This window comes from Emericellopsis cladophorae, assembly GCF_022114955.1.
Source record: "Emericellopsis cladophorae strain MUM 19.33 chromosome Unknown NODE_51_length_166314_cov_118_033994, whole genome shotgun sequence".
NCBI classification, from domain to species: domain Eukaryota; kingdom Fungi; phylum Ascomycota; class Sordariomycetes; order Hypocreales; family Bionectriaceae; genus Emericellopsis; species Emericellopsis cladophorae.
The window spans coordinates 76,308-91,273 of record NW_026250976.1 but is presented as its reverse complement, the minus strand read 5'-3'; the positions used below and the strand labels follow the sequence as shown (position 1 = coordinate 91,273).

Sequence of the window (14,966 nt, the reverse complement as noted above, 5' to 3'; positions counted from 1 at the left end):
ATCACTAGGAAACAAATAGCCCGTAGCAGAACACAATGGTGACACAGGTCTAGGGCGTCAAAGTCAGTCTCGACGTGCGCCGACTCGAGGTAGCTATCCATCGAACTATTGTCGGCCCTCCGCATGCCTCCTGCACATCTGCGTGCTGCCAGACGAGCAGCCACTCATAGTTGCCCAACACTTGCTATCAGATCGCACTGCTGTATGTACCACGATTAAGACATACGTACGGTACATTCTGGAAGAATGAGCGGCACTGTTGAACTAGCAGAGAGCCACGCCGGCAGATGCAGCTTCGTGTTCCCACTTGGCTTGTTTCACGACTTTCTAGTCTAGCCTCGTAACACATCCCACCGGCATGTGCCATCACCCCTGGGCCGCCGCCGCCATCTTCGTAATTGTGTACATACCCACGCACGTACGTTTGTGGGCAGCGGACATCTTTACGGCAGATGGGCTGCCTACGTACCTGTATGCAACCGTAGCACTCGACGCCGCATGCGAGATGGAGCAATGGATCTGCTACCACTGCCCCTTGTCCGTCGAGCTTGACTGCGCTCAGTCCAACGCGACGGGCTGGCGTGTTTCTCGTCAGTGTTCCACGGCGCACTCGGAGCGGAACCGGGAGCCCTCTTTTCGGGGCTTGGGTTCCTGGAGACTGGACCCAGGCTCGCGAATGCTGGGGAGTGGAGTGGGTGGAGTGCGGTGCTGGCAAGCCGTAAAAGCACTCAGCGCATTGTTGATACTCAGAAACGGATTTCTTCTGTTCATCTTGCTGGACGGCGGCGAGACAAGCTGTCGTCTCAAGGGCTGGCAGCATTGCTGATGTGTTGCGATTGGTTATGCGTGGGGTTTCATGACATTTGAGCTGAGCGTCGGATTGACTCGTGAGAAGGGGCTCTCTGACTTGGTGGCTACGTAGCTGTCCCCAGCCCTGCAGCACGATTGCTTGTTCAGTTTGTGCTTCACAGTACTACACGTAGTCGGAAGCACGCAGTCCCCACGTGTCTCAGTCAGTGTGTTAACGAAGAACGATTCGAAGCCTTTTCGCCGACCACATGCCGCGTCCGTTGTTTCCTCACCTTGTTTCAATCTTCTTGACGTTTCGACGATCTCCAGCCAACCCCAGAAATATGAACAAACAGAGCGACCAATTTCCTCCACCGTGCGTTTCGCGATTCGGGGAAGATGGGGTCAACCAAGAAGCAAGTGAGTATCAGAGGCAATCGACACAATGGACACACAGACTGTGCTTGCGCGGTGCGGTGCGGCGCTGTACTGTGCTTGCTGTGCTGTGGTGCAGATAGCGCAGCTGCGCCTGAGGAGGCAGACAAGACAGGCTTAACCCTTCTCGGCCCAGCTACTCCATCGGGCATCATCTAGCGCAGGAACCAGGCACCGCCAGGAACAAACTCCAGTCTAGTCCAGTTCATGTCCCTCGTCCCCGACGACTGGACTGCAGAGTGCAGAGTGCAGAGTGCAGGCTGCAGACTGCAGTCCACATCAATCACTCACTCCAGTCCGTCACCAACCGTGACCAACAAGGCTACCGTATTAATTAATAGGGTCCAGTCGCCTGGTGGCGGCCTGGCGTGTTGAAGGACCAGACCCCTGTTCTCATGCTCGCGCGAGGACCTCCCCTGATCGGATGCTACTACGTAGGCTGCTAGCCCCTGGCCTCAAGGTCCAGTCGTGACCCCTGCCTGCTCCGTTGGGCCCGTGCCCATATGGCGCGTCTTTCCCCGGTCGGCACCATCTGTCACTTCTCATTACAGCGAAATTATTCCTTTTATTATCACTGCCTTGCCGTCAGCGCTGCGTGCCTTACCTCACCTTACCTTTGCTGTCTGTGCTACTCGACTCTCTGGTACACATCAGCAAACGTCAGTGTTGCCTCGCTCCTTCTCCTGTTGCTTTTGCATGGTAACGGAGTCATCTTGTTCTTCTACTTCTCTGCTTCTTTGCCCGCCCTCTCTCACACTCATTTTTATGCATCAATAGACTAGTCGGCAGACGCCCTGCTTCTTCAAGCAACCCTGGTTTGGTAGTTGTACCTTTGCAGCTCGGGAAGCTCTCGTCTTTCTTTCTACATACCACGTACTCGCCTCTCACCCCCACGAACCACTCACTACGACCAATTCTCCCCTTGAGGATCCCGAGTTGCCAATTGACACCGAATCGCTGCTCTCTGGGTTTCTCATATCCTCCGGACTCCGTCTTGGCCTGGCCCACATCAATATACGACTGACGGGCAGCAAGCCATACGAAGGCGAGCTCTGTGTTGCTACAATCTGCCAGCATTGGCATTGGGTCTCCGAAAGACCACTGCGACCAATTGAACAGATTTTGTGGAGGAGAAAGCACTCGACTGCTCATCCGGGCACGGGAACGTACCCCAATCTGGAGCGAGAGCTGTCAATGAGACCAGAGGGCACGTTTGCTCGTCGCCCTCTGTCGTAACCGCTACCATGGCCCAGATCAACGGCCAACAACAGGAGCAACAAAGCTCTAGGCGGGCTCGCCGCACCCGCAGCAGAGACGCCCTGAAGACCTCACTATCGGTGCCCTCCTTGACTCGAGAGAACAGCGATTTTGCTAGGTCAGATTCTCATGCTACCCCAGACCTCGACTACATGGAGCCAGCCATGGAGGGTCCGCCTTCTCCTGAAAGGCTTCGCCAACTGAGCAAGCAGATGAAAAGGGCTTCTTATTTGAACCGTCCCCGGGTGCAACGACAGCAATCGGCAGGCTCCTCACCTTGGCATGCAACAGAACGATCACCTTGGGAGCACTCTTTCGAGAACATGTCGCTCAGTCGCAACCCGTCAAGCCGATCCAACTCGAGCGGCGCGCCTTCGGAGCAGCGCACCTCGAGGGAAAGTGTCCAAATTCTGGGACGCAATTTGTTCCAGCGGGGCAACCACGCAAACAACAAGTACAAGCGCGCCAGCAGCTCTCACAGCTCGTCCAACAGCTCAATGTACTCTGCCGAAACGAGTGCGGAACCCTTCTCCAAGGACTCGCTCATTCCGACCATCTTCGCTAGGCGCAAACCTTCGCGTGACGACACAGCACAGAAGAGACTGCAGATTTCGGGACCTTTCAACTTCCAGCATGTCACCCACACGAATCGACACGAACTGCCCGCCCTGCACAGCGGGAGTCGCGGGGACACCACCGCGGAACCCGGTGCACTGAAGATCAAGGCTCAGGATCTGCACCATTTCCACAATGCATCCATCGACTCTATCCAGGGCGACTTTGATGACGCCCCGTTGGCCGCCCCGCCATCTCGCCCTCCGTTCGCGCCTCGTCACACTGCGCCTGTTTCTGGCTCGTACCATGCTATAAGGTCGGCCAAGTCTTCGGATCAGCTTCGCACCAATCCACCGCGAGCTTCCCAGCTGCTCGGATCTCATTCCCCTACCGACTTTGGCGGCACAGAGCCAACCGGCTTTGCACCCGTGCCACCACCTCGCCTTTCGAGCCGCCAATCCCTGGCACCAGAAGGCTTTAGCGCATTCGGTCCTGCGGCTGCCGACCGCCCTCGAACGAGTGGGGGCTTCCGCAAGCCACAGCCGTTCGATCCCTCGGAACAGCCAGAGGCCTCGTCACCATCGCCAGCGACTGCGCATGGATGCATGCCATCAGCTGATTTCGAGGCGTTTGGCGTCGAGGGCGACGGGCCATTTTCGCACGCAATCACTACCCTTGACGACGCGGCATGGCCACTCGCCTGCCCCCAGCTTTCGCCTAGTTTTGACAAGGCTCTACCTGATGTTCCCGAGGAAGAGGAGCAAAACGGCGTCGCTGGGCGCTCGAGACTGAGCATCGCGAGTAACTCGTCGCTCCGCGGCAGCCACTCTGTCCCCGCGCTTCGGTCTTTCGGATCTCGCTCCCGGCCCATGAGTAACCAGTCTGATACACTCGGCCCAATCACCATCGACGTCAAGGTTCGGGTAGATGCTTCAGGTGCAAGCGAAGAGGCCCCTCTAACACCAGCTTCGCCAACCAGTGGCAGCTGGGAAGATGCGATCGACTACTGCTACGAGCATGAAGCGGACGCCAATTTTGATTATCAGTGGGATCGTCCGTCTATGGACAGTGCCCGAGCACCAATGCAGCCTTCTGTGCAGCTTGCCCTGGCTGATGGTGGACTAGCCGAAGCGTCGTCACCGAAGGTTCACGGCAACTTATCCGCTGTGGCAGAGGAGGACATGCTAGCGATGACGGTCAGCCAAGCAGTGGACCAGTCCGAATTCAAGGGCCAGGACACACAGGCTGCCCACAGCCACTTGATTGTGTCGAGCAACTTTTCACTTCCTCGTGGAGACAAGGGGAGCCGCTTGTCTCAACTAAAGGGTGTGCGCCCGGTATCGTACGCATCGAGCTTCCACGAATCGCATGGATTCGACCTCTCCCCCTCCCTGCTTATCCCTGGGGACTTCCATCAACAAATGCTCGCTGAAAAATACGAGTATCACGACGACGAGATTCTGCGCGGACCTTACCATGACGAGGTTTCGCCGGTGGAGGCGAGGTCTCCTCTGATCTACCAGCAGCGCTCGAGCACCTCCACCACCAACACCATGTCCAGCATACGGACCGACGATCGTCATATCTCAGCCAACTCGGCGTTCACGGCCATGACTCGTCTGACTGTGAGCAGCAGCAGCAATTCGCTCAACAAGGCTGCTGGCACAACCAACGATATCGAGCAGATGCCTGCAAACACGCTTGCTGAGGCGCAAGATGATGAAAATGATACAACTGATCAGGAGTGCACGCCCCAGATCAACATGGATACAGTGCCTGAGCTGCCATCAATGCCAGTCGTCAATTTTGCAAGGAAGCCTATGCATCGGCCGCACGCGAGTGAGTCGATAGTGCGCGAGGACATGAGCTCTTTGAAGGCGCAAGAGCCTGTGAGGCCCCGTCGGCCCCGTGCGAGGACGTCGAGCCTGTCCACACAGGTCGCACCACCTGTCGGTCAATACGCTCTGTTTCCGCGCTCCCACATCAAAGGTACCGGCGAGCACATCTAGAGGAACGCATCAACACCTCAAAAACAACCACACAAAAAAGTCGCACGATGTCACCATAGAACGGCATATCACGATCCGCCCTCACGGGAAGGGGACTGCGGACACTCTTTTCTTTCTCTCTTTTTGTTCTCGAGCCTCTCGTTGAAAGGCATCACAAGAAGCCCCCCCAACTATGCATGAAGGGGCTCACAGACTCTTGTCGGGTTTGAGCAGGCGCATTTACGGAAGCATTCACAACCATCGACATGACGCATTCGTTCCGGACTTTTGCTACCAGACGCGCCGCTTCTGATGCGCAACTTTCTCCCGTCACCATTGACAGAAACCCGGGATGGGTTCATTACACGGGCCCTTGTTTCCTTCTTGTTTGTAGGGATGGATCTGCTTAGACTTGATTTCAAGCATGATGAATGATGGACAATGACAAAGTAGACAATAAAAATAAAGATTCTTTCTCCGTGTGGTGGTCTGGTGTCAACGTGCAATGTCTCTTCTCTGACTTTCCGTTCTCCTGAACCGGACATAAGATGCTTGGCGCTTGGAACATTCTTGAAAAAAGGTTAAACCCTGCGAAAAGGCTCAACGATTGAAAAATTTCTTTTTTTAAAAAAAAAAAAGAAGTATGATGTGACCGGTGCCAAAGTACTCAATGATGCCCGCCCGACTAAATAGCCTCCCGGAACGCCGTGTCTCTTAATCAGCAGTAAGTTAGGTACCTCCCCCCAATCCCTGGGAGCGCCTTAACCGGTTTTCGACTTCTTCTTTGGTCGCTCCTCTTCCTCATCGCCGTCATCGACGTCCATCTCGTCGCCTTCCACGTCGCTCTCGCCCTGGTCGCTGCCACTGGCCGAGTCCCCGGAGCTACTATCGTGGGCACTGTCGTACTCCTCGGCCACGTCGCTGTCGCTGTCGGCCTGAAAGTCCTCGTCGACGCTCTCCTCGTCCTCGTCGGCGGAGCCGCGGTCGGCCTTGGCGGCCACAATCTCGTCGTCGGACTCGTCCATGGCCTGCTCCCGCATGGCGGCGGCGAGCATGTTGGACTCCTCGTCAATCTCATTCTTGACGCGGATGCCCTTGAGCTTGAAGAAGGCCTCGAGGGCCTTGAGGTCCTCGCGATTGATGTTGCTGAACTGCGAGGAGCCGGCGCCGTTCTTGAGCTTGACGGTGATGTCAAAGGTGGACAGGGCCGAGACGGCGCCCGACACGCGGGAGAAGGTGATGGAGGCGGTCTGCTCGTAGGCAATGTAGGTGGCGGGCTTGGGCACAAACATGAAGGCCTTTTCGAGGCAGTAAAGGAAGCCCTCGGAGGCCTTGATGGAGCACTTGATGCCGTACTGGTTGCGGTGGCTGCGTGTTTGTTAGCAGGCGGCTGAAGCAAAGGTCTTGGTGTGTACGTACGTGATAAAGTCCTTGGCTGGGGAGGAGATCTTCTTGTTGGCGAGGCCCCTGAAGATCTTGGCCATGACGTGGTGCAGGGGCTCCTCGTAGTGAGAGACGAGCTTGTCCTTGTACTTGCCCTCAAGCTCCTCGTCCTCGAGGTTGAGGTCAATGGTGACCTCCTCGTCCTTTTTGAACTGCATGACGACAAAGGGGTAGCGGGTCTGGCCCTGGCGCAGAGGCGGGTCGAGGCCGATGCAGAGCATGCAGTGCATCTCGTCGGGCTTGGGGAGGACCATGAACTTCTTGATGGCCTCGTACTGGATCTTGTAGTCGTACGTCTTTCCGCGCAGGCGGAAGGACGACTCGTACATGTCGATGTCGAAGCGGCCGCGGGGGGTGAGGTGCAGTACGTCGAGGAAGGTGGCAATGGCGTCGCCGGCCGTGTCGCCAATGTCGGCCTTCTCCATGAGGGTGTCGTAGAAGAGGGTGGCCGCGCTTTTCTCGGCCTCGTCGGCGTCGCTGGCGGCGTCATCGCCCTCGGTCTCCTTCTTGGTGGTCATGCCGGGGATATAGAAGCGCATCTCGACGAGCTGGTCCCGGCCGGCGCCGGCCTTCTTGCCCTTGCCCCGGGCGCCGCCCAGGGCGCCGTTGGTGCCCGTGTCCTCGGGCTTGAGGGGCAGCGTCATCTCGACGGCCACCTCGTTGCGACCCGCCAGGTTGGTGTTTCCAATTTCGGTGTACGGGACCTCGAAGGCGGGACGGTTCTGGACGTTGAAGATGAGCTCGGCCTTGGAGAACTCGGCCTTGCCCCAGTTCCAGCCGCGCAGGGCATGCTCCTTGTTCTCGAGCGGCGCGCTGTACCAGTTCTTGAAGATCTTGACGAGGCGCTCATAGTCCTCCTGGGCGAAGCCATCGAGCTGGATGATGGTGGACGAGTTCCGCTGGAGGATGCGCACCTCGTAGCCTTTGGAGGCGCGACTCCAGTGGCCGCCGCCAATGTTGCTCTGGTCGAGGGTGAAGGTGTCGCCGCCGCTCACGGGCTTCCAGCCAAATCCGGTCTCTGCAAATCGACACTTTCCGCTCTCCTTGGAGAGGTCGAGGTAAATGTTATCGAAGCTCTCGCTGTCATCAAGGTTAGCTGCTGGCGGGCGCAAGGCTAGTTTGTCTGGGGCAGCGCGCGGGCTCACATGGAAGCCATCCTGACAACTGATGGATGGAGGAAATGGAGGAAGGGAAAAGTCGATTGGTCCTGGAATGCGCAAGACCTCGTAGCCGCAGAGAAGGACGGCAATCTAGGTCGGTGCGGTTGATGGCGGTGCGCAAAGGTCGAATTACACAGCTCGAAAATTAGCAAGAGGCGTGACTGGAGTGACTGGACGTTGATCAATCGCGCTGCTGTAGGTCCCTCAAGCCTGGAGACGCGTCGGATGCCACAGCCTCCAGCCCATGGTACAGGGAGGCCGGGGACTAGGCCACAGAGGGTCACATGCGCTGAGGGGCAGATGTATCTGTGCGTGGTAGGCTGCCGTCATTTATCTCAATGCGTTAGTGGCGGCACGAGGATTCCTCGAAAACACTAACTCTCGAGCTAGCCCAGTTCTGTCGCCGTCACACGATACCGCGAGGACCCAACTGATAACGTGATAACGAACGATGACAACATCAGCGTCCATGGTTCACTTCACTTCACTGCCTGATAGCAGCAACCCAACTCTCCCTTCTCGCAACCTCCTCAACTTCGTCGTTCGTCATCTTGTCCAGTCGTTTTCTCCTTCACGTCTCCATAATCTGCGCTCGTCAACTGCTCTGTTGATCTGCTTCGCACACTATGGAGTCGCACAGGAAGGCCTCGTTCGGCCGGCGATGCGCGTCCGCTGGTCGAGTCACGGCGGCAATTCTCTTGTCGTTCCTCGCGGTTGTACCGACTACGGTGACCGCATCGACCTCACAACTTGTTGACGACACATTATTCGCACCAGGCCCTGTCCTGCCGTCAGATCCCGAACCGATAATACCATCCGAGCATACGTTCACCCTACGCCACATCTACCATCACGGAACCAACAAACATCCCTCTCTACACCGATCCAAGGACATTCTCCACGATGGGTCGCGTGTGTTCTTGGCTGCCGAAGACGATTATGGAGAGCACGATCTCACCAAGTTGAAGGCGCGGAGTCGAGCCGAGACGATTGAGCGACTCCGAGACCGGCGTCCATCAGTGGTTGACCCCATGGTGGCCGAGGCGAGACGCACAGGCGCGGCAGCGGTGCTCGGCACGTCTGCCTGGACGATGGATGATTTGCCGACGCCAGACATCACCGACAAGGCCACGGTGCTGAGCATGGCTTATATGGCAGCCAACGCCTACGTGGAGAAGGAAGGCGAGGGTAACTGGGAGGACGTTCGAGGTCCCTTTGGCCGCACCGATGATTTTGGCTGGGAAGGCGATGGGCTTCGCGGCCATGTGTGGGCGGATGAGAAGAACGAGACTGTCGTCATCGGTCTAAAGGGCACATCCACGGCCGTGTTTGATGGCGAGGGTACAACAACCAACGACAAGGTCAATGACAACCTCTTCTTCAGCTGCTGCTGCGGCCAACAGGGCCAATGGACGTGGCACCAGGTATGCGACTGCGCCACGGGAACCTACTCATGCAACAATACCTGCGTGGTCGGAGCCCTCATGGAGGAGAACCGCTACTACACCGCAGCTCGAGAACTCTACTCGAATGTCACCGAGCGATACCCCGACTCGCACATTTGGTTGACGGGTCACTCCCTGGGCGGTGCTGTCAGTTCGCTACTGGGGCTGACGTACGGCCTGCCCGTCGTGACCTTTGAGGCCGTGCCCGAGGCCTTGCCCGCTTCGCGCCTTGGTCTCCCGGTGCCTCCAGGCGCTGACGTCTCGGCACCTCAGACGAGGAAGAACACGGGGGTGTATCACTTTGGACACACCGCCGACCCGGTCTACATTGGAACTTGCAATGGCGCCACAGCCACCTGCTCCTTCGCAGGCTACGCAATGGAGTCCATGTGCCACACAGGACAGGAGTGCATCTACGATGTGGTCACTGACAAGGGTTGGAGAGTGGGCATAGGAACCCATCGCATCCGATCCGTCATCAGCGATGTGATCCTCAAGTACGACAATGTTCCCGAGTGTAAGTCGTCCCTAGAGTGTCGCGACTGTGGGCCGTGGAAGTTCTACGAGTCGAATGGCACAGAGACAACGACGACCTCACACTCGTCTACCACGACGAGGACACGAACAAGGACGTCGACATGCGAAACCCCCGGGTGGTGGGGCTGTCTCGACAAGACGTCGACGAACACGCAGCCAGTCACAACCACATCATCGACTAGCTCGACCTCGACGTGCGAGACGCCTGGCTGGTTCGGCTGTTATGACAAGACGACGAGTACCGAAACCACGACGACGACCCAGGAGCCGAGCTCGACAACGTGTGAGACGCCTGGCTGGTTCGGCGGCTGCAAGGATAGCGTCGAACCCACAGCGCCTTCAAAGGGAAATACGGGGATGCCGCCCATCACCTCGGCGCCTGAAACGTCCCAGCCCAGGGCTACCCATGAGCCTGCAACTGCGACTGCAACTAGCTGTCATCATCGCAATTGGCTTGGGTTCTGCAAGGATGCGGCGGCTTACCGAGATGATGTTGAAGATGAGATGTGAAGAGTGTAGAAATGGACTCGAGGGATGAGGCGTTACAAGGAGTATGGGATGCACATAATACAACGAGGCATAGTACATGTACATATTTGGGTTTATCAGATTAGAGCGTTCGTAATGATATCATCAGCAGTATCCATTCAACTTAGTCTGCGGAGTAGGGGGAGTCGGCAGATGCGACCAAGTTCCCTGTGTATTGTGACCTACCCTGCAACCCCACCAAAATCAGTAGTGCAAATGCGTTGCGTCCAGATGGACGTGACTGGACGCGCTTCTCTCATTTCTTCCACCTTTCGAATTTCTCCAGTTGCAAGCACACGACATCACCACTTACCTTTACCTGCATACGAGTTCCACAGCGAAACGCCACGACCATGCTGGATGCGCGACGAATAACGATGCCTTTTCCTATTCCCGTATAGCTTACTGTCTCCATACTTTCATCGGTCATAATGTCCGCCGACGCGGAACCCACACCTGCCGAAAGGGACGATGCCCACTTCACCACCACCAGTCGCGAACGATCCAAGGATGCCGCAAGCGATAGCGACACGTCTTCGAGCGACGTCGAGACGCCCGCGTCGGACCAAGCGACAGAATGGCTCGCCACGGGTCGAAAACGACGCTCCACCGCGGGCAACAGAATGAAGTCCATGCTCGCCAACGAGGAACCCGACTCGGACCTGGAGCTCCTCTTCGCTGAGGACGACGATGACCAAGGCTTCAGCGAGGTGGGCGACGACGCGTCTGACGTGCACATGGACTCTTCCTCGGACGAGGACGAGGACGACAAGAACGGCGCCCAGGTCGACGAGCTCGAGGGCGAGAAGGAGCTGGAACGCAAGGAAAAGGCACAACGCGCCGCCGCGCGGAAACGCAAGGCCACAGACGCCATCCCCTCGAGATTCCGGAAAAAGGTCCGCGTCGACGCGACCCCGCAGCGACAGGTCGTCCCGCCGCCCGCGCCACGTCCGAAGAAGAAGTCGGAGCGGACATCGTGGCTGCCCACGACGTCCGACTTGCCCACGCGCGCCTCCTCCCGCTCCACGACCCGCATGTCCAAAGAGCAGCTGCACGCGCAGATGGAGGAGCGCGAGGCGCGACGCCTCAAGCAGATGGAGCACATGGCCAAAAAGGCCGCCAAAGCCGAGGCCATGAAGAAGCCGCCAATGACGCAGGAAGAGAGGCTCCGCGAGGCGGCGCTGGTGGAGAAGCGGAACGCAAAGAGCCTCAATCGGTGGGAGGAGGCAGAAAAGTCGCGCGAGGACGAGCGAAAGGCCAAGCTGGCCGCACTCAACAACCGAACATTGAAAGGGCCCGTCATCACCTTTTGGAGCGGCACGAGGGCGTGGAAAGACGGTGGCCTGACGAGCTATGTTGTTATGGAGGAGAAGCCGAAAAGAAAGGAGCGGAAGCCCAAGGACAAGGACAAGGACAAGGCGAAACCAAATGGCAGCGGTCCGACCCCGGTTACAAATGGCACAGGACTCCCGAAAGAGATTCCGTCGAAATCCGAAAACGGGGATGTGTCAACGCCAGTCAAGGAGGAGCAGGGGACTTCAAATCAAGCAAACGGGACTCTAGAAGTGATGGAGCCGCAGCTAGCACAGCCGCCTGCGGTGTCGCCTCCTCCTCCGGCGGCGGCGGCGGCGAATGGGTTGGCGGCTCCAGTCCCAGAGCCAGCATCGACCACGGCGGTATCAGAGAACAACAACAGCAACAACAACAAAGCGTCAGCCGTACTAGCAGCGCCAGTCCTGGCGGCGCCCGCAGGCGTCGATCCCTCGCCCAGCGCCCCTCCTCCAAACCATCCGGACACGCCAAAATCTTCTGTATTGGCCGCACCGACACCGCAGCCATCCGAGCCTCCCACGCAGGAAGAGACGTCCCAGGATCATACACTCCTCCAGCCCGTTGCCACCCTGGATAGACCCGTGCCCCCTGAGGACAAGCTCACACCACCCGTGGACAAGCCCATCACACCCACGGAAAATGGCACGGGCGCCACGCCACCGGAAGCCCCTGAGCCGCCGTCCACGGCCACGGTAATAGAACCAGCACCGGAATCCACTACCACGGCAACGCGCAACACCATCATCTATCAGAACTTTGACGAGAATGCCATCAAGGACAAGTCCATACAGACGCAGATTCTGTTTGGTCGCAAAATGACCAAGCTCGCCAGTACGTCTTTACCTCCTCCTATGCCCCATTCCCCAGCAATGTGGTGACCCTTACTGACGAGAATAGAACCACCTGCCGCCCCAGTGTGCGCCATCACCAACCATCCGGCGCGCTACCATGACCCCAAGACCGGTCTACCCTATTACAACGCCTATGCGTACCGCGAGATTCACCGGCTCATACGGGGCAACTACAAGTTCAGTGGCGCCCTGGGTGCGTGGGCCGGCAGCGGAACGTATGCGGCCAAGGGCGTGCCGGAGCGCTTCCTGAACCCCGCGGCTAAGAGTGAGAAGCAAAAGATGGAGGAAAAGAAAGCGCAGCAGCAGCAGGCAACGGAGAGCAAGGTCAACGGTGCGCACGGGCAAGCCGCGCAACCCATGGAAGGGGTGGAGACAACCGACACCGTGGGGACTCTGGACCAAATCAAGCATGTTGAGTCTGTCCAGCCGGCTTCCGCGCCAGTCAATGCTCAGGGTGTTCAGGTGTAAGAGACGAACGGACGAATGTGTGTGTGGGGGGGAGGGGGGGATAGATTTGTATAACACTTAGACCGGCAAGTGCTGCAAAGGTCTGTTACCGTGGAGTTTCTTGCGTTCAATGGGAGCGATTGTTACATTAGTATTAGACGGGCTACAATATGCATGTTGGGAGATAATACCCCTGGTTGTCATAGTACCGTACTGACTCGACAAAGTCGCTAGCGCTGGTGAACAAAATCTAGCCGCCTATGTTTTAGTGCTATAGATATAGGTCTGTGCGAAGGTACGAATCTCTTAACGATTTTGAGAGGCCATTGGGCTTTATAACGCTTATAGGCTGGAATTCTTGCTCAATATGGGCACCACTTCTTAACAGGGTTATTGCCTAGCCAGACACAGTAGCGCTAGTGACTTTGTCGAGTGAGTACGGTACTGAAAATATAGAATCAAGCCTCACTTGGCGCTCAAGTACGTGCGCTGAGGGCGTATGTTTTCATGCCGTTTGCATGGCTGTCTTCTATTTCACTTTGTGTCTATCTAGTCCGCGAGGACGCTTTGTGAGCACAAAACTCTGCATCTCTACTGCTATAGAACCAAGCCAACCCAGTGGCCCAAGCTCCGATTGTTCATAAACCACATATTCTCCTCGCCGTCATTGGGTCCCGTTTCCATTTGCCTTGCAATGCAGATCATTGAACCCTTGCCAGCCTGCGCCCCGTATCCCAGAGCGCCATGTAAACGAATAAATAAGAAAAGAAGTTCCTTCGTCCAACGCCGTCTCGATGCTTCAGGGTCTTGTATGATAGTGAGTATGGTGTGTGCCGTTGGAGGCGAACACGCTAGAGTCGTCGACGCGAATTAATGAGTGGTGATGTGTTGTGTACGTGAGTGTGGTTGCATGTCTGTGTAGATAGCGGAGCGGGCGATGACTGATCATCGAGAGCCGATGCTGTCGACCATCCAGCCCATCTCGGCCACGAAATCGTCGACACCAGTGTCGGCGGGCGTGGGGAGGTAGTGGGCGTTGGAGGTGGGATAGAGAGACGTGTCGACGTGTGCCAAGAGGCGCGGACCGTCCTTGCGCCCGAATGTTGGCCGGTGCTTAAGCTGCTGGGGCTCCTCCGCTTCGTGGACGCGAGGTAGGCTGTAGCCTGTGAGGCGCGATCGAAGGGCGGGAAATTGCTGGATCGGCAGGGCTTGCGATTCGTGTGCAGACGTCAATGTGCAGTCGTCGTCATCCACCGAGTCGTCGTAAAAGGTTAGAGTCTCCGACTCGGGAGTGCCAGCCGACTCAGGCGAGGTCAGATCCGAGGATGTGGCCGATGTGAGGTAGCTGCTCTGCGGTTGGGAAGCAGGTTCGGCTAGGTCAGTTGAATCGCCTGCATGGACCGCCGTCGGTCGTCGACTCGTCGGGCGTTCCGTTGTGAGGGTCAGAGAACTCAGGTTCTTGACCGTCAGAGGCACAGTCTCTGAGGATGTTGGCCGTTGAGCAGGCGGCGGCGACAGTCTTGTGTAGTACAGCTGCGTCTCCGAGACGGCAGACGTGGCGAAATTGTCGTCGTCCTCGTTCTCCTCCGCTATGTCCTCCGGTATGATCAAGGCCGGACGCTCACCTGGGTTCGAGCCTGGCCAGCCTGGTTGATCGTCTGACAGAAAGCGTCGCAGTGATTCTGGGGATATCGATCGGTTCCGACTCCTTGACGAACCAGCACTTCGATCGCATTCGCCCGTAAATGCCGAGCTCCCACTCTGATCGTCACGATCCCTTGACCGTCCACGGTCATCCTCGCGGCCCTTGCTGCTGAAGAGCTTCTTCCACGCTGGCGCAGGCGATAGCGAGCGACTAGAGGCAGCGTTGCGAAGCATGGTGGGTGCTGTTTTTTTCCTCAACGAAACTGGATCCGTAGGTGAAGTGAGCGTGGGCTGTGGTGGGAGGAACTTGGCGGCAGGGTCGAGGGCCTGGTAGTCGGTGATACGCATTGATGTGAGTGACGCACTCCGTTGACGAAGGTTTTGCTGTGAGGGCACAGTGAGACTGTTGACTGTCTGTCCAGGCAAGTAAGGACAAGCACTGGTTGACGGCATGCTCGGATCGTGTGTTTCCGTATTGCCATCGACTTCGTACTGTGAGGAAGCAACCGTTAGTAATAGGCCGTGGTGAGCTGAGCAAGGATGGATGTTCATCAT

General features: G+C 57.3%; 5 protein-coding genes across 5 annotated transcripts; 3 read left to right on the top strand and 2 right to left on the bottom strand.

Annotated features, from left to right (window-relative positions):
• Positions 1-2,468: 2,468 nt before the first annotated feature.
• J7T54_000324 (uncharacterized protein) lies at positions 2,469-5,045 on the top strand (the record flags this gene model as incomplete). Its single annotated transcript, XM_051508916.1, has 1 exon — positions 2,469-5,045. One exon carries the CDS (start codon positions 2,469-2,471, stop codon positions 5,043-5,045), a length of 2,577 nt encoding a protein of 858 aa, XP_051360034.1.
• Positions 5,046-5,785: 740 nt separating this feature from the next.
• J7T54_000323 (FACT complex subunit-like protein) lies at positions 5,786-7,623 on the bottom strand (the record flags this gene model as incomplete). Its single annotated transcript, XM_051508915.1, has 3 exons — positions 5,786-6,392; positions 6,444-7,547; positions 7,613-7,623. 3 exons carry the CDS (start codon positions 7,621-7,623, stop codon positions 5,786-5,788), a joined length of 1,722 nt encoding a protein of 573 aa, XP_051360033.1.
• A 630-nt stretch (positions 7,624-8,253) lies between these two features.
• On the top strand, positions 8,254-10,119 carry J7T54_000322 (putative lipase-like protein; the record flags this gene model as incomplete). The annotated part of the gene is made up of 1 exon (XM_051508914.1): positions 8,254-10,119. One exon carries the CDS (start codon positions 8,254-8,256, stop codon positions 10,117-10,119), a length of 1,866 nt encoding a protein of 621 aa, XP_051360032.1.
• Positions 10,120-10,568: 449 nt separating this feature from the next.
• Positions 10,569-12,788, top strand: J7T54_000321 (uncharacterized protein; the record flags this gene model as incomplete). The annotated part of the gene is made up of 2 exons (XM_051508913.1): positions 10,569-12,300; positions 12,367-12,788. 2 exons carry the CDS (start codon positions 10,569-10,571, stop codon positions 12,786-12,788), a joined length of 2,154 nt encoding a protein of 717 aa, XP_051360031.1.
• Positions 12,789-13,712: 924 nt separating this feature from the next.
• Positions 13,713-14,759, bottom strand: J7T54_000320 (uncharacterized protein; the record flags this gene model as incomplete). The annotated part of the gene is made up of 1 exon (XM_051508912.1): positions 13,713-14,759. One exon carries the CDS (start codon positions 14,757-14,759, stop codon positions 13,713-13,715), a length of 1,047 nt encoding a protein of 348 aa, XP_051360030.1.
• Between the last annotated feature and the right edge of the window lie 207 nt (positions 14,760-14,966).